At 43.7% G+C, this 20,736-nt stretch overlaps 1 protein-coding gene across 4 annotated transcripts in view; it reads right to left on the bottom strand.

The window, feature by feature from the left end:
- The window catches only part of LOC136312691 (kelch-like protein 36), a 123,090-nt gene that overhangs the window by 3,251 nt on the left and 99,103 nt on the right, over window positions 1-20,736 (bottom strand). For all 4 annotated transcript variants that reach the window (XM_066242432.1, XM_066242429.1, XM_066242430.1 and 1 more), the window contains 9 exons: window positions 14,024-14,115; window positions 13,374-13,483; window positions 12,907-12,962; window positions 12,205-12,308; window positions 11,237-11,336; window positions 9,724-9,901; window positions 6,784-6,949; window positions 2,971-3,115; window positions 1,179-1,244 (listed from right to left, as the gene is read on the bottom strand). In XM_066242432.1, coding sequence (XP_066098529.1) covers window positions 1,179-1,244; window positions 2,971-3,115; window positions 6,784-6,949; window positions 9,724-9,901; window positions 11,237-11,336; window positions 12,205-12,308; window positions 12,907-12,962; window positions 13,374-13,483; window positions 14,024-14,115 — 1,017 coding nt within the window. The remainder of the gene's footprint in view (window positions 1-1,178; window positions 1,245-2,970; window positions 3,116-6,783; window positions 6,950-9,723; window positions 9,902-11,236; window positions 11,337-12,204; window positions 12,309-12,906; window positions 12,963-13,373; window positions 13,484-14,023; window positions 14,116-20,736) is intronic.

The following is a 20,736-nucleotide window of genomic DNA, read 5'->3' as shown; positions in this document are numbered from 1 at the left end:
GAGACATCCACAAGAGCAAGGTGCCCAGAGCCACCCTGTCTGGGCTCCAGCAGGCTGGGACAGCCATGATCTTCTCCTTGGGGGAGAAGAGAAAGGCAATAGGGACAGGGCCAGGTGGGGAGAAAGCTGACTGGGCCAGACACCCGCCAACGTGGCACAGAGCGTCACTACCGACCCAGGAGCAATCAAACATCTTAAACCCTGGCAGTGTGCCGAAGGCAGAGGAGTTTCAAGCCCTGCTCTGTACTCACAATGGTGAATGATCCTCTTGGGTAAAGTTTCCGTTTAATCTTTTACAAAAGGGAGATACCACCACTTACCTCTCAGGACAGTTTGTAAAGAATAAATGAGATACATGAATGGTACATAACAGAAAGGCTAATGTGTGGGGGGCAAGTAGTATCATTTTAAACCACAAACAGCCTCACTAAAGGCAACACAAAAGGAGGAGTAGAGAAGCTAGAAAGTTCTGTTAAAAACAGTCACAAAAGTACACAAGTGTTGTGACCGACAACTGTCAAAAGGGATAGAAAGCCTCCCAGGCCTAAGAGTGGAGCGCGAACAAAGACGAAGACTAGAAGGAGGCCTAGAGGACAAGCTGGCACTGCGGAGCCCCAGGCCGGAAGAGTGGGCGTGGTGGGGCCCTGGTTCTGGGCAGGAATGTGCCAGCACCCCTGTGCACGGGGAGTTTCTGTGACTGAATGAAGAGCTTATGAGCTCAGGCCACCTTCTCAAGCACACCTGACAGCGCCACACACAGAGGACATAGTAGAACACCAGTCTGGGACTTCCAGCCTAGCTGGGCGACTCCATGTCATGGCTACTCCAAACACCATGGAGCACAGGTACCACCACAACTGCAGCAGGAAAAGGTCACATTCTCAAGCTGTCAGCCTGGCAGCCTAAACCCACTCCTCTGTCTCAGTGACAGAAATGACCATGTCAAACAAGGTCTTATTGGGCTCTGCTTAGAGCCAGGAGGATACACTGTCAAATACTAAGCACCCAATTCCAGGTAAAATACACATTTTCAAATGGTTTCTTGACTTAAAAAGTCCACAGAGATACCAATAGTAAAATCTATTCTCTATGTTAAGTGGTACTATGGCAAAATTGTGCCTGGATAGAAACCCTTTTATCATTGCTTTAATAGGAAAATAGTGTGCAAATGTACTTACCTGCAAATAATCTATAGGTTCTGTAGCATTTAAAATTCTTATTTTTAACTCCTGGAGAAAGCAGTTCTGAAAAACAAAATATCAACAGTTGCAATCCATAAAAGCACTTACAGAAAGGCTCAGAGTAACAGAAGCAGAGGGGTAAGAGTCTCCACTCATATAAACTACCTGGTGTACCAAAAACCCAAAAACCTCCATCCCTTTATTTGTATTAAAAATGACCCAAGAGGAAAATTAGCTGGCAGTGTAGTGAGAGACATAAATAGCAGCCAATCCATTAATGAAATATGACCAATATACCGAACTGATTAAGCTCATGGTTTCTACCCCTTATAAGCAGAGATTCTAAAAAGTGGGGGCGGGGGAGTTACTCACCTAAAGGCAAAAAACAAAACAAGACAGTCCTGGAAAACCTCAATTAAAATGTTCTACATGCGAGCCAGACCACAAAACTTCAATTACACAGCAGTGGAACGGTTTTCCCAGAGGCACTTGTCCACCAGCCGTGCAGGCCGGAGCCCCCTGTACAGAAGCACCACTCAGCTGCCAGGAAGAGTTCATCTGCAGATCACTGGCTCCTTCCCTACTGCCCACCTGTCATTTCTCTTTCTAGAAAGCATCTGAGATGGCAGCTGATATAAAAATACATGTCACAAGAAAAACTGCAAATAAATCAGTGTGTAGAAAACCACAAGTCAGCCCATCTAGATGGTTAATTTGGCGGTGAGGATCGATGGGAGAGCAGGTCAAAGGACACCTGCTGGACTGAGTTTGAAAGCTGTTTCCTGAAAAAAAGCATGCCCACTGGGCCACATGGCCTAGTACAGGATTCTCAGTTGGAGTTTCTTCCCTGTTCTGTCCTTAGGTGGGATCAGAAAAACACGCTGCCTATGAATGAAATAGCTCGATGTGTGAGAGGAAAAAAGGACCATAAACCAGCACAGGAGTCCAACCTGTGAGCCAAAGGTGGCAACTCCTGAGAACAGGCCTGAAGAGCCAGTCTGAGTCTTAAGCAGGAAGAAACGGAACATCCCTGGGGTGCAGGAGAAGCGATCATTAACACAAGGCAGCCACCTCCTAGGTCCTGAGTCACCTGGCCCAAAAGGCAAGGAGTGTGGGTGCCGTGCTGTGGGTAGAGGAGGGAAGAGGACAATGATAGGGACGCATGGGCTCTACAAGACCCAGGAACACCATTCCATGTCCTCCTTCCTGTGTCTTGTTATCTTAAGATTCCCCTCTACTTGTTATGTTCCTGATCAAGCTCCACTATTCCACGTTTGTCACAAATTCTGAAGCTTTCAAAGAAAGCTTAACTTGAAGTTGATGCTTTCGCCAGAATGCACCAATCGCTGGGGGAGACTGGCAGCTGACCGTGCCACACATCTAACATGCATGTTGCTGCAACTGGGTCAGAGTAACCCCCAGAGGCCTATGGGAAATAATCTCAATTCACTAGAAAAAGTCCAGTGAACAAGGCTGGTCCACACAGTTTTAATATGCAGGATAAGGAAGATTACTTTGTACCATTAATCTATAAATTGTTTATAAAAATATACCCATTTTGATGAATAAAACTCACTTTTCCTAATCTAATAAGATTACATTATTTATTTTTTAAAAAACCATCTTAATGAGAATTTTAATAAAGGTCTATTAAAAGAAATTTAAAACAAAAAGAAATAACAAAAAAAATCCATTCATCTTGACCTTCTACAGAAATGCTAATATGTGGAGCTCACTGACTGCCAGAAGTATAGTCACCACAAACGCTTTTGTATTATATATTTATTACCTTTACTGATTTCCAAGTCCACAGGATACTCAATGTTTTTGATAAGCTTCTGACATCCACCAGTCTTCTCGTAAACAAATCTCTTCAGGTGCAGCACGAGGACAGGGGGAAGCTTTTCCAGCGTCACTCTCCGACTGATCTCCACCTGCGACACACAGCACACCCCACAGTCTTACTGCAGGCCGCGGAGCTAGCGCCTTCCTCCTGGGACCCCTCGGAGGGAGGGCTCCCTGAGGTGCATGGCCGCGCTCAGCCTCTCCGGTCATAAGATCTCCTGAAAGCTCAGAAAGCTACTGACACTCTTCTGAGAAAAATGCAAACATCCTGTAAATACAACGGCAGAGGATCCCATGGGTCCCTGGGCCCATCTGTAAACTCACATTAAGAACCTTTGCTCTGTGGCACTAATGACAAATTGGCATAAGTATAAAAAAGCTAACTTGGTGTACTTTGAGTTATGTATTTATTAGCTTTTGGGTTTTGTGGGTTTTTTTGAGAGAGAGAGAGAGAGAGAGAGAGAGAGAGAGAGAAAGGGGAAGGGAGATGAGTAGCATCATCTTGTTGTCGTGGCACTTTAGTTGTTCATTTCATTGCTTCTCATAAGTGTCTCAACCAGGGGGCTCCAGCAGAACCAGTGATCCCTTCAAGCCAGTGACTATGGGATCATGCTGATGATCCTAGGCTCAAGCCTGATGAGCACGTGCTCAAGCTGGCAACGTTGGGATTTCAAACCTGGAACCTCAGCATCCCAGGTCAATGCCGGTCCACCACTGGTCAGGCTTAGTGTGGTTTTTTGTTTGTTTTGTTATTTTGTGTGTGACAAAGACAGGGAGAGAGACAAAGAGAGGGACAAATAGGGACAGACAGACAGGAAGGAGAGAGATGAGAAGCATCAATTCTTCGTTGTGGCTCCTTGGTCTCCTTAGTTGTTCATTGACTGCTTTCTCATATGTGCCTTGACTGGGGGCTACAGCAAAGCGAGTGACCCCCTGCTCAAGCCAGCGACCATGGGGTCATGTCTGTGATCTCACACTCAGGCCAGCGCCCCTGCGCTCAAGCCAGGGACCTCGGGGTTTTGAACCTGGGTCTTCCGCGTCCCAGTCCAACACTCTATCCACTACGCCACCTCCTGATCAGGCTTAGCGTGTTTTATAATACTCTTGCAGTATTGATAAAACTGAGGCCAATGTGTTTCCTAAATTTAAATCAGTGGTTTTCAACCACCAGTCTGAGGCTGAAACCAGGAATGATGGCTCCGGTTCACTCATTTGTGTGAGCTGGACTAAAGCGTCTCTGGATGCTTCTCAGTGTAGTGATCTGTGATTCTGACCTTAAATCTCAAGTAGTTCACTAGGTGACTAATATGAGATTCTTAAATGTGTTCTGAACATATTGAGGCACACTTTCTTATCACTCAACTAAAGCAGACCTTTTCTATATAGCAAATATTCTGAGTAATCATATTTTCCCATGGGCCATCATCCTGTGTTCCCCTCAGGAAAAAAAAATGTAACAAAAATTACACTCAGTATTTCAAAAAGTAAATTTAAAAAAAACCACACTCCCAAAAATATATTTGCTCTTTACAGATATGCAAGCTGTCTAAAATGTTCCTTCCTCCAACACATGCTGTCCTGAGTGCCCCACTCTTATCTGATCACCAACCATCACAAGACGGAGTCAGAACAGCGAGCGTTGTTCTTTTCATCTTCAAGACTCTATCAAAATGCCTCTCCTTTCCTGAACCCTTCCTTTATAAACCTGCTATCTGGAATAAATCATCTTCCCTTACCACTCTCTGACTACAGGCCAACAACTACCTCTCTCTCAATCTAAAAGATCCACATCCTCCTCAAACTGCAAGTTCAAGTGCAGCAGAAGCAAAAGAAAGCATAACAGACAAATCACAAGGGCTTTCCTGGGAGCCCAGGGACAGCCTTGGCAGCTGGACGAGTGGGCAACCCACACAGCTGGCCCAAAGCAAAGAGCAGGGGGAGTGGCACGGGGGCCAGGACAGCGAGTCTGCCTCTGGTGTCACAGCTGCCACAGAACAAGCCAAGTGGACAGTCTCCACAGCCACGTTCACAACCCTGCCATCCAAACCAACTTCTCTGAAACAATTATCCACTATCTCTCTTCCACTAAGTTCTACCACCAGAATCTTCTTACTTATTCACAAAGCCAACTGTCAAGTTTCTGTCACTGGCTCCTACCACTTTTATTTTATTTTATTTTTTTATTTACAGAGACAGAGATAGAGTCAGAGAGAGAGACAGACAGGGACAGACAGACAGGAAGAAAGAGAGATGAGAAGCATCAATTTTTCATTGTGGCACTTGTTCACTGATTGCTTTCTCATATGTGTCCTGACCGTGGGGCTACAGCAGACTGAGTAACTCCCTGCTCAAGCCAGTGACCTTGGGTCCAAGCTGGTGAGCTTTGCTCAAACCAGATGTGCCCACACTCAAACTGGCAAGCGCGGGGTCTTGAACCTAGGTCCTCTGCATCCCAGTCTGACGCTCTATTCACTGCACCACCGCCTGGTCAGGCCCACTTTTATTTTTTTAAACAGAACTGTCCATGAGAGGCAATCAGAAAATATGGTGGAAGATTAGGCAGAAGTTCTGCAAATCCACCAAGAGGCTGGCTTGACCAATCCAAAACAGGAGACCCCAGATGCACTGAAGACCCCAGAGGAACACGTCCTGCTCTGGTCCTTCACTCAGGGCACGAGTCACAAAGCCAGGGTACATCCACCTCAGCCATCGCTACGAGCAGCTGAATGCTTTTCTGCACTCGGACGCCTCTCTTCGCCTTGCAGCTACTACACACTATTATTTGAGTCAGTGGTTTTCAACCTTTTTACACTTGGGGACCACTCGGGCAGCATAAGCAAATTTAACTAAGACCATTGGGTCTACAACTTCATATGACATCATGGTGGTTTACTCTTTGGCAGACTGGAACAAAATTTCTGGGAGACCAGGTCATGAACCAGCACTTGAAAAACACTGATTTACATCAGTGTTTCACAGTAATCTAAAAACATCAAGCTTCACAGTAATACTAAAAACTGTTTAAAGCAGCACAGCCCATAACTAGCCGGAACTCACTTCCCCGCCACGTTTATGAATTCCCTGCCACCAGCTAGGGAATATAATGGAGAAGAGGTTCTCAACCTCAGAACTGAAATCGGGCAGGAACGGTACTACTGCACAGCCAGGAACTAACACGCTCTGAAGGAGCGGCCTCTGCCCCGCTCTCCGGACTCAGCTGACAAGTATATCACACTAAAGCATAATCTGTTTTGGTTCCTGAAGACTGACTTATCTTTTTCAGATCAAATCAAAGAGCAACAGGCACCAGAACAATTACTTCCTATACTTCAATGTCCTTGAAGACCTACAATCAAATGCAAAACAGATGTGCTATGAACCTCTTTTCTGTCCTAACTTATCTCACGAAATTGTACTCTATGATATCAGGAATGTAAATAAGCCATTTAGCCTCTGATAAGGGTAGTACTGATTCTGTAGAATCATGATTAGGTTGTCAGAAAATTAAATGTAGCTCAGGATAAATAATCTGCAAAACTCTTACCTTGTGCAACATGAGTCAGAGCTAAAGGAGATTGGTAGGATCATCTGTTTCAACCATTTCATCTAAAAATTTTGGAAACTTTCAGTCCAAAAACATTAAGCAACTGATTTAAGAGGCAGAACTCAAACCCACGTGTCCTCATTCCTGATTCTGTGTTCTTTCTACACACTCGAGTGCTGCAGCAGAAAGGTTCAAAATCAACCATGAATATACCTCTTGTTTGGTTTTCGTGGTATAACCTTGGACAGACTCTCTTGCCACCAAGCTTTCCAGTGCATCCTGGACTGTACGAATCTTGTCAGACTGGATATCCAACTGCAACGTGAAAAACGGCTGCAGAGTGGCAGATTCTTTTGAACTCTGCTGGTAAACCACAGACCTAAGAATTGAAAACAAAAACAAAAAAATTAAGAGACCACTCCTTCCCACTTTCTCTTAAGATTATCCAACAGAAGAAGAGGAATAAATACTGAAAATAAGATTATTCAATATCACTTTCAGAAAACCAGAGAACAGAAAAGCCAAAAATATACTGAGTTTAAAAATACTTCTCCTGAATACCACCTCCTAAGTATTTCTAGCAACTAAATCCAGCAGCTGATCATTTTTCCCCAGTTCAAGTGCTCGGAAGAAAAGATATTTCACATTCAAATTCCTTCACCTCCACATTTTACTCAACGCACCAGTTAATAAATGTGACAATCTTGCCATGGCCTCAAAATGCTGACACTTTTCATTTTCTCAAAGTATCACAGCCTGCTCTAATAAAATAGAGGAAACCTCAAGGTAAACAGAGTATTTTTAATGGCATTTTCCCCCATAAAAATGACTTACAAAGAAGAGGAACAGAGTGCGGATAATAAAAAACAAGTTAACATTCCAGGAAACAGGGCTACCTCCCTCAAGAAGACAGCTGCCAACTCAATCTTGTTTTCTTAGCTGGTTTTTCATTTCATTTTTCTTTTTCTAAGTTTTTCTGAGTAAAACTTGTGTGTTCGGCCCATCGCTCACTTAGCTTCAGCAAGGAAATATTCCAAGAGTTCAACAAGGGATTCTATTTCTGCAGCCAGAGTGACCTAGTTTATAGACGAAATGAAACGGGTGTGGCCGAATGGACTTTTTAGAGCAGATGCATGAAGAGCAGGCTAAAAGCTTTTCTGCTTAGGGTTGAACTTTCATACGCTGCTTTCCCCACACAGTCTCAGGAAGTATCTGCACGCTCCTAAGTGTAAAAACTTGAGAATGACAGCCACTCCCTTGGTTTTGAACAGGAATAGTGGGAAAACCACTAATTAAAGTTGGTGAAGAAATCAAGTGGTCCTCTTAGCTCAAAGGTCCTAAATTTTATCAAGTGTCCCAGGGGTAAAAGGTGGGGAAAGGTTCTGATTTTACTGGGGAAACTAAAAAGCCACCAGAAGAGGGTGAATTTTAAAAGAAAATCTTTCAAGTGGTCTAAATAAAGAATCACACTTAATGGTGGCTACTATACAAAGAAAAAAGTTCCTAAATTATAAGAAGCAATTCCTTCTCTTCCCTTTACCATTTTCTTCTTCTTCATTTTTATTTTTTTTATTTAGAGAGAGGCAAAGAGAGAGGCAAAGAGAGAGGGACAGAGAGAGACAGGAACACTGAGCTGTTCTTGTATGTGCCCTGACCAGGGATCTACTGGCAGCCTTTGCACTTTGGGACAATGTTACAACCAATCAATCTATCTGGCCAGGGCTTCCTTTACTATTTTTCAAAAAGACATATCAATAATCAAGTTCAACACAAAGAACCCACAGAGGCTGAGGCTAGGGACCATGGCAGAGCCATTCAGGCCAAGCTAGAAATGCCCCAAAGTGGGTTCTGGTTTTTCCTACTGGTCATTCTCAAATTTGGGACCTTTGGGTATGTTGGCCATCAGTGGAATCATGATTCTGATATTCCACCCAGACAAAAACATGGTCCTCTCTTCACATCCGTCTGTGCTGTTCCCTCATCACCCCTCTCCTCCATCCCTAAGTGAGTGCCCAAGAATGCTAACATCAGGCTGCTAGTCTCATGGAGAGCTCAGGGCATTCAGCCTCCTCTCACTGCTTGCTTTCACAGCTTGGGTCCTGCCTTTCTTCTCCAGCATGGCCCAACCCAAAGAGCTATATCTGGCAAAAACAAGTTATAGAAGCAAAGATCAGAGGCTGGGCATTCCCCAGAGCACACCTGACCACCAGCTGACAAAGATTCCAGAATAGAAAGGGGCTCTGGGAGTCTAACTTTCAGTGAAGGGAACAGAAATGACTCATTCAAGGTTACATGGCTACACAACTGGCTTCTAAACCCAGTCCTCCAGCACCACGGACTAACTTGGGCAGGGGAGATAAGATTTTCTGAGGTTTTCATTAGCCTGTTAGAAGGTCCTCTGTTGCTTCAGAGCAAAGAGAGATTGAACTAACCCTTGATGCCTTGAGAGGGTGTTATTTCTTGTGAGTATACAGCATCTGGGACAACGAAAAGCTAAGAGTCTCACTAAAACACCACCCTGGTAGATTGTGTTGAGGCCTGCAGAGAGGAACTGTGCTATAATGTGGTTCTTTCAGCCTGGGTGAGCAAACCTCCCCATCATGGTGTTACCAAATGGTCTAACATAAACAAAACCCTTTAGGGGCAGTTGGTGAATGAGTGAAAAGCAACTGGTTTAAAGGAACTGGGGCAGAGGATGTGCTGGTACCCCAGCCTGCGTCACATGACCTCCTTTACAGAGCTCCCACATTCCCTTAACTTTCTAACTCACCTGGTCCCAGTACCTAAAATTCCTCCAATCATATATATGAATTTCTTCTCTTAACAGAACGTGTATTTTGATTAACCTGTCTTCCCCTTCCTACTTGCTGTGAACCACTGGGTCGAGGGCAGGTGAGTGCTGACGGAGGGGCGCGAGGAGAGCGGGCAGGCAGGGTGCAGTGCCCTCTGCAGAGGGGCCGTGAAGGGGAGTGAAAGCAGTGGGGCCTGCAAGGAGCATCAGCAATCCAAGAAGAGAGAGGGCACAGAGTGTCATGGTGAAGATTTTGACATCAACTCAAAATTTCTTAGGACAAGTATTATACCTTCCCCCTTTAGCAAAATCTCAAAACCCTGAAAAAGGCAAATACTAAATTATTCCAGAAAAGCATAAACCTGATGTGTCCACCAAAAATGCCAGTGATTGGGGTCTGAACAAAGTCCGCCTGGCGAGTGACGGAAGTCTTATTTCTGGGGCCCACTTGCTCCCATTCGTCCTCACTTCCTTCGCCTGCTTCTTCCTGCTCTTCCTCGCTCACCGAGTGGCTTTTGGGTCCATTGGAAATAGTAAGTTCTGCAAAGTAGACAGTCTGCTTAGGCTACTATTTACAACAGCAAAAAATTAAAATAAGAAAGTTCTACATGAGTCACCTACACAGATTCGTCATTTATGGTTTTAAAAACAAAATCAAGGTGCATCAATAACAAAAGCGACGTGTGGGACTGTTGGATCCCTGCGTGCATAAACTGCTATAGATGACATTCTTAGGACGATCGGAGAAACTTGAAGACAAACTGGAAAGTAGATATTATTGTAATATAGTAACAGTTACTTTCCTAAATTTGATAAGGATACTGGTCATGTAGAACAGGGGTTTTCAACCGCCGCTCTGCCAGAAATGTTGTGCGGTCCACAAAAGAGATTCACACAACATCAGACAGGGTGGTTAACTCTTTTACAAGCTAGCACAGCATAAGAATACTCCTACCTTCAGGAGATGGATGCTTTAGCATTTAGGGGCGAACTAAACTGCTACCTGCAACTTAATTTTAAGTCATGTAGAAAAAATCCATACATGCACTTAGTGTGTGTGTAGAAAAGAGAATGACAACATGTTGACAATCTCAGAATCCAGGGGTTATGCAGGTATTCATCAAACTATTTTTTCAGTTTTTCTGCTTGATCATTTTCCTAATTAAAAGTTGAAGGAGCCCTGGCTGGTTGGCTCAGCGGTAGAGCGTCGGCCTAGCGTGCGGAGGACCCGGGTTCGATTCCCGGCCAGGGCACACAGGAGAAGCGCCCATTTGCTTCTCCACCCCTCCGCCACGCTTTCCTCTCTGTCTCTCTCTTCCCCTCCCACAGCCAAGGCTCCATTGGAGCAAAGATGGCCCAGGCGCTGGGGATGGCTCTGTGGCCTCTGCCTCAGGCGCTAGAGTGGCTCTGGTCGCAACATGGCGACGCCCAGGATGGGCAGAGCATCGCCCCCTGGTGGGCAGAGCGTTGCCCCATGGTGGGCGTGCCAGGTGGATCCCGGTCGGGCGCATGCGGGAGTCTGTCTGACTGTCTCTCCCTGTTTCCAGCTTCAGAAAAAAAAAAAAAAAAAAGTTGAAGGAAAAAAGCAGAGGTTCTCGATAAATTCTGATTTATACAAATCTAACATTCTGAATGGTATATAATAGGCAATGTAAAAATAACTACAGTTATCCTAATGAGTAAATAATTGATTCTAAAGGGCAAATGATGTGGGGGGGCAAACTTAATATATAACATATATTTGTTTTAAAATAACTTGTAAAAAAATGTTCTCTTGGGGCACATACGGGAGTCTCTCTCTCCGCCTCCCCTCCTCTTACTAAAATTAAAAAAAAATGTTTTTACACAACTTGTAGCAAATATATCATAACCTACTTTCATTATTTGGTGAGAGAAGCTTCTTCAGGTTCAACATTTCCTCATGAAGTCCATTCAGAATGAAGCCTAAGTACTCCTCGGCATCTTCTTGCCGACCCTGAAAAGGGCAAACACAATCATATTGATTGAACTGATTACTAGCTAAGACCTGCAAGGAGTCTAGTGCCTGCAGATTCAAACTATGCCTCCTCTTAAATTTTCAACAGATTTTCATGTAAAGTCTTCCCCACCCCGAAACATGTGAGTTTCTCTTTGGACAGGTGAGATGGGGAGGGAGAGGGGGAGAAAAGAGGGAACAGATTAAACACTATCTCTAAGTGATAGAACTAATGGAGATTTCCTTTATTATACTTTTCTGCATTTCTGAAATTTTCTAATATACATTACCTTCATAAGAAAAAGTTATTCGAAAGTTGTTTTGTTAAATGAAACACAAGAACAAGAATGACTTGTCTAGGGTCACCTCAGTGCGCACACTCAGCTTCTCATTCACAGTGGGAGTGGTGACATGAGCAGCCCAAACGTCTCCTGTGGGTCAAGAACCTGAGGGGCTGCTAAAGTCTGCAAGTCTAATGCAGGCAGAAACTCTTCTGAATGCTGCCACTATTCCAGGTCCAGTCACCCCACTGCTACCTGAAAGGCTGACTCTAAAGCCATGCTCTGCCATTTATTAGCTGTGTGACCTTGAACAATGACTTCACTTTTCTCAAATGTAATAAGGAGACAATAATCATACTTTGCTCACAGAGTTAAGCTAATAAAGAACTTAAACCAGTACTTGGTGCACAGTAAATCATACAGGAGTTGGCTCTATGATGATCATCTGTAAAAGCATAAATCTACTGAACAAACCCACCAGTCACAGCACTTAAAGCAGAAGGCAAGCACTGACTAAGCATCAGTTAAGGCACAAAATGGAGTAAAAGGCAACCCTTTATATTGGCCACATTAGAGGAATCCCAAACCTTTTCAGACAGGCTCGACTTGATGACTGTCAGGAGTCTATAAATATATGTGGGTTCAAAGGCAGCTCCAGGGCGGATATCCCTCACGATTTTATCCCCAAGAGCTGCAATGGAAACAGGAGACAAATTTTCGAAACAAATAGTCTTAAAATGACAAAATGCAAAGTCATCGGCCCTGGCCGGTTGGCTCAGTGGTAGAGCGTCGGCCTGGCATGCAGAAGCCCCGGGTTCGATTCCCAGCCAGGGCACACAGGAGAAGCGCCCATCTGCTTCTCCACCTTTCCCCTCTCCTTTCTCTCTGTATCTCTCTTCCCCTCCCGCAGCCGAGGCTCCATTGGAGCAAAGATGGCCCGGGCTCCTTGGCCTCTGCCCCAGGCACTAGAGTGGCTCTGATTGCAACAGAGCGACGCCCCGGAGGGGCAGAGCGTCGCCCCCTGGTGGGCGTGCCGGGTGGATCCCGGTCGGGCGCATGCGGGAGTCTGTCTGACTCTCCCCGTTTCCAGCTTCAGAAAAATACAAAAAAAAAAAAAAAAAAGCAAAGTCATCAAAACTCCCACATCTACCCCATGTTGAAAATAGCATAGGTATAATAACATATTTAAAGACATTTTCTTTCCAACAACGCTGAGTTTATCAAATTCAGTCATCTGACTTCACCACTCCCAATATGTAATGACATCAGAAGACCTCACTTTTACTCACCTTGTCTGGGTTTTGGAGGTACTGGCATATTAGTAAACTCATTCATCAGCCGAACACTAAATAAGGGCAGGGGGAAAAATGTTTAGTAGTACATTGTTTTAAAAGACACACTTTTACTAAAAAGCCTTGATGGCTAAGCAGAATATTAATTAGTATGAAGATAGCAAATTTTAGGCAACTAATGTTATAATAGTAAGTTCTTAAATCTTTTCTATGTAAGTTTTTGGTATTTTTAAAGTGATAAACTGGTAAATACTACAATTTATTTCACTGAAACAAAAGAAAACAGATAAATAATGCTCCAGTTTCATTTCTGGTTTCCATACAAAATCATGAATACTAAATTAAAAAAATAATGAATTCTAAGACTCATTTGCAGGAAATCAAAAACCTTTCTATCTACTCGAATTCTAATGATCAGAGGGAGAAACCCACTTCCTCAACACATTTTTAAGCACCTTACTTACAAGCTGTCTATCATGGGTGTTGATGTACAAGGTCTCTGCACTTTTGAATACAGAGGAATGAACTTCATCAGGTGATACATCGGAGGGCAAGCGACCAGTGCCTGCAGTGTCTAAACATTGGCAGTAAGGAAGTGTAAAGGAAATGAAACAGACACGCCAAATTTCCAAAAGGCACATCAAGCACAAGAGCATATAAAACTAAGTAAGCCAAGGACGCTGAAGAACTCAGATATGTAAACACAAAAGGGAATAAACCAAATAATCATGGGAATAAGTGCCTTTTGATAGCCACATAAGGGTTTACTCTGCAATCAGCAGTTTACATACAAGAACTTGATTCAACCAAGATAATCAAATCAATAAAAACAAAATTCCCAGTTGTAAGTGGTCACTCTACCCTATTATTTGCAACCAGTCTACTGAGAATAAAACTTTCCTGATTCTGTCATTACCAGGTCAACAAATCCTTCTTTGAGCAAGGGGGTCAGGAATAACATTATTTATAAGCAAGGTAGGCAGCTAAGTAAGGAACCAAGTTTATGGATTTAAATTTTGGGGTAGATGTCCCCTGGAAGCTGAACTAAGTCAATGCGGCCAAGGAAGAGCAAACTGCAGGCGGCCAGCGTGGGGACAGCATCTGAGAAGGATACAGCATTAATGTAGCACCAGTTTCCTTTATTGATCAGTCCACGGGGTTGCAATGATACTGGTTTATGTATTAGGGTTACATTCTCCAGTAACTCTGAAAGAGTAAAGAAGCATATTTAAGAAGTTAATGACCTCTAGTGAAGTAAATTCTTATGCTCTACTCTGGGAGTGTTCTAAATCCTTCCAATAAGAAAAAGCATATAGTGATCAAGCTACACTCAACATCATATACATTATTTAATGATTAAAAAATTGTTACTATTTCCCCTCCAAACACCAACCTTTATTTGTCTTCTTGTGGGAGTATAACTAGGGAGCATGAGAACTATTTTAATAAGAAACAGAAACAGCTTCAAAAACAATGTCAGCATTAAAGAATAGATTTAAAAGATACATTGGGCTTTTCCTTAAACACTGACAGTGAGGCCCACCTCGGTAACAGCGCGGTCCCTGAGACCCTGGCTATATAGTTGCTACCATGCCGCGCCTGTGTCCTTCATGTCTGAATCCGCAGCAAGCACTCCAGTCCACAGCACAGCACAGCACAGCAGGTGCTCAATGACCGTTTGAGTGACAACACTCCTTTTTGGGACCACTATCTCTTATTAGAAGTTGAGTGTGGGGACTGTTTTGTCCATTGGAATTCTATTTAGAAAATAAGCTTCCTATCCTTGGATGTCACCCTTGGACATCACTCTTCTTCACAGTCTTAAGATAGTTGCAAATGCCATCTTTACACAATTATTTAAAATACTAAATGCTTTAAATATTTTTTTCAGAAATGTCCTGTTATGAAACTTGTAACAGTGACAGCTGCAATTTATGGACATCTACACTTAGCAAGTGCTTTACAATTTACATCTGTTAACTGACTGTTACCTGATCCTTGGTAATCCAGGAGTGCCACCACTCTCCCCTCCCACCAATAAGGGAACTGAGGCTCAGGAAGGTTAACTAGTCACCTGTGATCACACAGAAGCAAGGCAGCACAGCCAGCACCTGAAACGCATGATCTGTGTATGGCCAGACCACACAGCCTTCCTTTAGTTCTAAAATTGTGTACTAAAAGAGAAGCACTAGGTGAGCAGACATTTGATGGTGGCATCTGTCCAAGGCATCAAACAAAAGAAGCCTTTTAAAAACAATGCTGGACTGACAGGTCCCAGATTTAAGCATTAAATAAATGAATTAATTTACAAAATTCTAATGTCAACACACACACTCCTTCCCTCCCTCCTGTGAGTAAATGTCCTTTACTCTAATTGAGCAACTACAGGAAATAGTTTTCTCATTTGTAAAAAGTAGAACAGTACAGGCTCAAGAGAACCCAATGGAATCTGTTCAATTAGACTAAGCTTGCAAAATTCCTCTCACCTCCCCTACTACAGAACAGTCCTGGGCCTTTGATGAGTAACAGATCAGTTACAGAACTGAACCGCAAGCTCCATGTGCTAACAGCCAGCACAGGCTGTCCTGGTCATGCGGCGGACACTGGGCGAGGAGCTTCCTCTGTATTTCTCGCAATCATCCTAACTACCCTGTCAGACATATGCCAGTATCACTACCATTTCACAGGTGAAAAAACTGAGGTACCAAGGGGTTAGGTAATTGGTGTTAAGTCACATAACGAAGCTGACACATGAACCCGGGTCTACCTGACTCCAGAAGCTGGGCTCGCTCTTCTCCGTAGACAACAGGTTCCACTTTAAAATCCTTTTCTGCTAAGGTTTCAGATACTAACTTTTCTTCACTTTTATACTCACAATGATTTTTACATCTGTCTTTGAGCCATTTTATCACAACAGTCCATAATTTCCAATGTGTGCCACAGAATGGCAATCATTTGATATAAACACTACAAAACCCCTGCACTTTCAAATAAGCACCAATCTTATGGTGAATGAATACCCAGCATGACACCTGTAAATCTTTGCCACAGTACTTTTATATCTAAAACCAATTAAGGTTTTACAGAACTGTAAGACCCAAAATCAATTGCCTTCCTACCACCAGGACCTCTATTAAATGACATGCTGCCATTTGCAGAGAGCCCTGTCTGGGAACTAGTGCCTGAGGCACAGAGATGACTAAGGGGTGGCCCCACTGCAGGAACATTAGAAGATGGGGAAGAAGGGACGCACAGGGCAGGCAGAGCTGAAAGGGGGTTGAGGAGGAGATGCTCAGCCCAACCTGAGGACTGGAGAAACCCTGAGGCAGCCAGGGGTGGATGACAATAAAGGGCTGATACCAGAAGAACATCCCCAGCTGCAGTAATGGTGCCTTCTACCCAGAGAAGAAATATAACTGGAGGAGTGGGTGACTTTTTGTTCTGTGCTGTGATGAGATAATGAGTTTACTCATTAGAGGTGCTGATAAGAGGTACCCCAATGGCACCAGTAAACAGTATACTTCTACTCAGACCAGCAAGTACCACATCTAAACTTACACAGTCCCCTGCAGCTTTGGGCTGGAACTGTGTACTCTGACAACACATACAGCAAGAAAAGCGATGGGTCAGAAATGGAACCCTAAGCAGCACCATGTCTGAGGCGCAGGCCGAGAAGAACCTGTAAAACAACCTGGAGGGACAAGGCAGTTTGAAATAGTTGGGGCAGAAGCAGGTTGCAGGGGCTCAAGAGCAGCGGAAGCAATGTCTTCCAGGGTGGGGGGAAGGGGCTTGATGGCATAATTCCTGTTCCATATAGACACTGGAGGAAAATGGAAAGAAAAAGTACTTTAAATTCATAACTGGTTAAACAAAAATCATTTACAACAAGGCTAACTCCACTCTCAAAAGGCAAGCAGGTGCAAAAACATCAAGAACTGTTCTAAGCTCCTCTGAAAAATGCATCTCCTCTTATGTCCTTGATGAAGCTACATGCCCAGAATAGTCTGCACACCTGGAGCATGAAATAGTCAAACCCACCTGACCAGGCGGTGGCGCAGTGGATAGAGCGTCGGACTGGGATGCGGAGGACCCAGGTTCAAGACTCCGAGGTCGCCAGCTTGAGCGCGGGCTCATCTGGTTTGAGCAAAAAGCCCACCAGCTTGAACCCAAGGTCGCTGGCTCCAGCAAGGGGTTACTCGGTCTGCTGAAGGCCCACAGTCAAGGCACATATGAGAAAGCAATCAATGAACAACTAAGGTGTTGCAATGCACAATGAAAAACTAATGATTGATGCTTCTCATCTCTCTCCATTCCTGTCTGTCTGTCTCTGTCTATCCCTCTCTCTGACTCACTCTCTGTCTCTGTAAAAAAAAAAAAAAAGTCAAACCCTATGGAATCAAGAGATTAGACCCAACTTAAAACTATTAGCTGACTTCTTTCCAACACTCAGCTGGGAAACAGCACGTATTGGTTGACCAGAAACCTTTAGTTTCTACACCAACCCTTCCTTGAATCAATGTCAGCTTTCGGCAATTAATGTTGGTTTGCTTATTTTATGGAGCAGTCACGTAAAAAAGCAGTTTCTACAATATGAAGTTCAAGTCTCTTAGCATCATCTAGTGGTTTGTTCAATAACTGCAAATAAGAGAACGTCCCAAGTAAACATATCTACAAAATTAAAAAGGCGGAAAACTCTGAAACATCATGTAGAACCAAAGTATTGACATTTATTAGCAAATGCATAAAACTAGCTTCAAGTTTTTAACATTCTTTGAAACAGCCTTCTTTCTGGTACAACAGTCATAAATGTAGATTAATCAAGTCTTTATAGATTTCGGAAAAGGAGACACTGAACAATCTAGAGTTTTCTTAATGGTTATGTTATTATTCTAGAAAAGTTTTCTCTACTGTGGCAAGCTAAAACACATAATCATTCTGTTATTACTGCCTTCCAAAGACCCTAAACACTACTCTCAAAGTAAGACTAAGGACTGGAAATAGTCTCACCTGAAGGCATCTAAGAGTTGTTCAAACTGTGTTATCTTCATAGCAACAAACACTATCAGGGTCTACCCGGTATTAGGGGTGTGTAACTCTTTCCCTAGATAGGAAGCTCCTTGTAGACAATACCTTCACACTGACTCCTTGGCTGGGTCTTCCCTGTCCAAGGTAACAGGACTTCACGGCCTGTCCCTAGCCTGATAGTGCCATCTCTAAATCAGGCTACATCAAGTCTCCTTCACACCTTTCTCCACACCCCTCCGCAAATGATTCCTTCTCTTTCTGCTAATAAAAGCTGCCATCTTTCCTTTCCTGTCTTATTCCGTACACAACCCTCAAGACAAGGCCAATCTTTACTCACTGACCTAGATAGTGGATGCCATACAGTTAGGCATATTAGACAGCAACATCTGCCTAATGAATTAAACACCTGGAGACCAAAGTTGTTGGTATAGTAAATGATTGCATTCCAATTTGTCAGAATGACCCAGTGAAGTTAAAGGTCATTTTGTCACATAGCTTAGAAAGCCTACAGGCGCGCCTTGTGGAAAGGCAGACAAGGGCAAGAGCCCAGGAAGACAAAGCAGACTCTTGGGTCCACACCCTGGCTCTGCCACTTCATTCATTTCGCAGCCTGGAGCAGATGACTTCACTCCTTATCCGTAACAGACCACGCCATGCTCGGTCTGGGGAGGCTAGTGTGTGATAATGTAACACGTGTACAGAAAACACCTAGTATGACTGTCAGTTCATTACAGACACTCTATAGTCCTTATGAGAAAATAAAGAGCTGCCTGACTAGGCGGTGGCGCAGTGAGTAGAGTGTCAGAGTGGGACGCAGACCCCCTAAGTTCGAGCACGGGCTCATCTGGTTTGAGCACAGCTCACCAGCTTGAACTCGAGGTTGCTGGCTTGAGCAAGGGATCACTTGCTCTGCTGTAGCCCCCCTTCAAGACACATATGAGAAAGCAATTAATGAACAACTAGGGTGCCACAACAAAAAATAGATGCTTCTCATCTCTCTCCCTTCCTGTCTGTCTGTCCCTCTTTGTCTCTCACTCTGTCACAATAAAAATAAATAAATAAATAAATAAATAAATAAATAAATAGCTAATATTAATGTATGGAAGACTTTTAGAGAGTCAACAATTCTCAGTACTACAAAGAAAAATGAATTAGCTTAAATTCCTTAAAATTAAGTTTTGTCAATATGCATTAATAAAACATTTCAAAAGGATTGAAAAATTAATCTTATTGTCTAGGATTTTTTCATGAAACCAAGTATCCAAACAATGTATGTATGTATGTATGTATTTATTTATTTAGGTGACAGAGACAGAGAGATAGAGAGGGAAAGATATAGGGACAGAAGACTGAAAAGGAGAGAGATGAGAGGCATCAATTCTTCATTGCGGCACCTTAGTTTCTCATTGACTGCTTTCCCGTATGTGCCTTGACCAGGGAGCTACAGTGGACTGAGTGACTCCTTGCTCAAGCCAGTGACCTTGGGCTCAAATCAAGCTGGTGACCTCAGGGTTTCGAAATGGGATCCTCTGCACCCCAGTCCAATGCTCTATCCACTGCGACACTGCCTGGTCAGACTCCAAACAATTTAAACATTCATTTTTGTAACACATTGTACATTGAGCCCCCCCCCCATAATTTCAATAACCACAAAGTGAGCCAGACACCAGCTCCTGATGAAGCTTGGCAATGGGCGGCTCTTCTCCCTCCTAGGGAATAGCACAGAAGCAAAGGCCGCTTTCATTCCTGTAGTCACCTGTCACTATTATTGCATCATGTTAAAATGAATAAATCCTATTGCTTCAAGTCAATTAATTATTTGTAACTTGCAGATAAGCCAGTAAGAATACTGCTTTTGGCCCTGGCCGGTTGGCTCAGCGGTAGAGCATCAGCCTGGTGTGCGGGGGACCCGGGGTTCGATTCCCGGCCAGGGCACACAGGAGAAGCGCCCATTTGCTTCTCCACCCCCACCCCCCTCCTTCCTCTCTGTCTCTCTCTTCCCCTCCCGCAGCTGAGGCTCCATTGGAGCAAAGATGGCCCGGGTGCTGGGGATGGCTCCTTGGCCTCTGCCCCAGGCGCTAGAGTGGCTCTGGTCGCTGCAGAGTGATGCCCCGGAGGGGCAGAGCATCGCCCCTAGTGGGCGTGCCGGGTGGATCCCGGTCGGGCGCATGTGGGAGTCTGTCTGACTGTCTCTCCCCGTTTCCAGCTTCAGAAAAATACAAAAAAAAAAAAAAAAAAGAATACTGCTTTTAATTTTTTCATAGAACTCTTGGCTCTATTTAACTAAGTTCCTTTTATAGCAGTATCACCATTTCCATTATTTTCTTCCTAGCTTCCAGTCCAACAAGCACTGTTAACTACAGAAGTGAAAAGAATCAAAGCTGGAAAGAGCCATAAAGGAGAGAAGGCAGGATTATTTCCTCAGGTTGAAACTTTAAATGGCATGTGGTCCCAAGTTAGCACTGTTGGTACTCTATTTTACTTTCTTTTAGGGCATATACAAGTTTACTGTAATAACGCGCAATGAAAACTTTTCCCTTCTTTTCAATTCATCATTGTCGGTGGAATTTTACTACTCAGATCCATTCAGAGTGCAACTTTAGGAAGACAGCTTTCCCAGCCCCCTTCTCACAGGAGTTGGCAGGTCTCCCCTAAATAGCGGTATTGGGTTGGTACAAAATACCAGAATGACTCCAGGGACTCCAAAAGAGGACAAATTAAAACTGGTATCTTCAACTTTTGTAATAGCTCAAACACTACATTGCAAAATTAAAGTTCAACTGTATGAAATCTGACATACAG

The sequence above is a fragment of the Saccopteryx bilineata genome, chromosome 9 (assembly GCF_036850765.1).
Source record: "Saccopteryx bilineata isolate mSacBil1 chromosome 9, mSacBil1_pri_phased_curated, whole genome shotgun sequence".
In the NCBI taxonomy this organism is placed as follows: domain Eukaryota; kingdom Metazoa; phylum Chordata; class Mammalia; order Chiroptera; family Emballonuridae; genus Saccopteryx; species Saccopteryx bilineata.
Note: the sequence above shows the minus strand (reverse complement) of the source record. Positions and strands in the feature narration are given on the sequence as shown.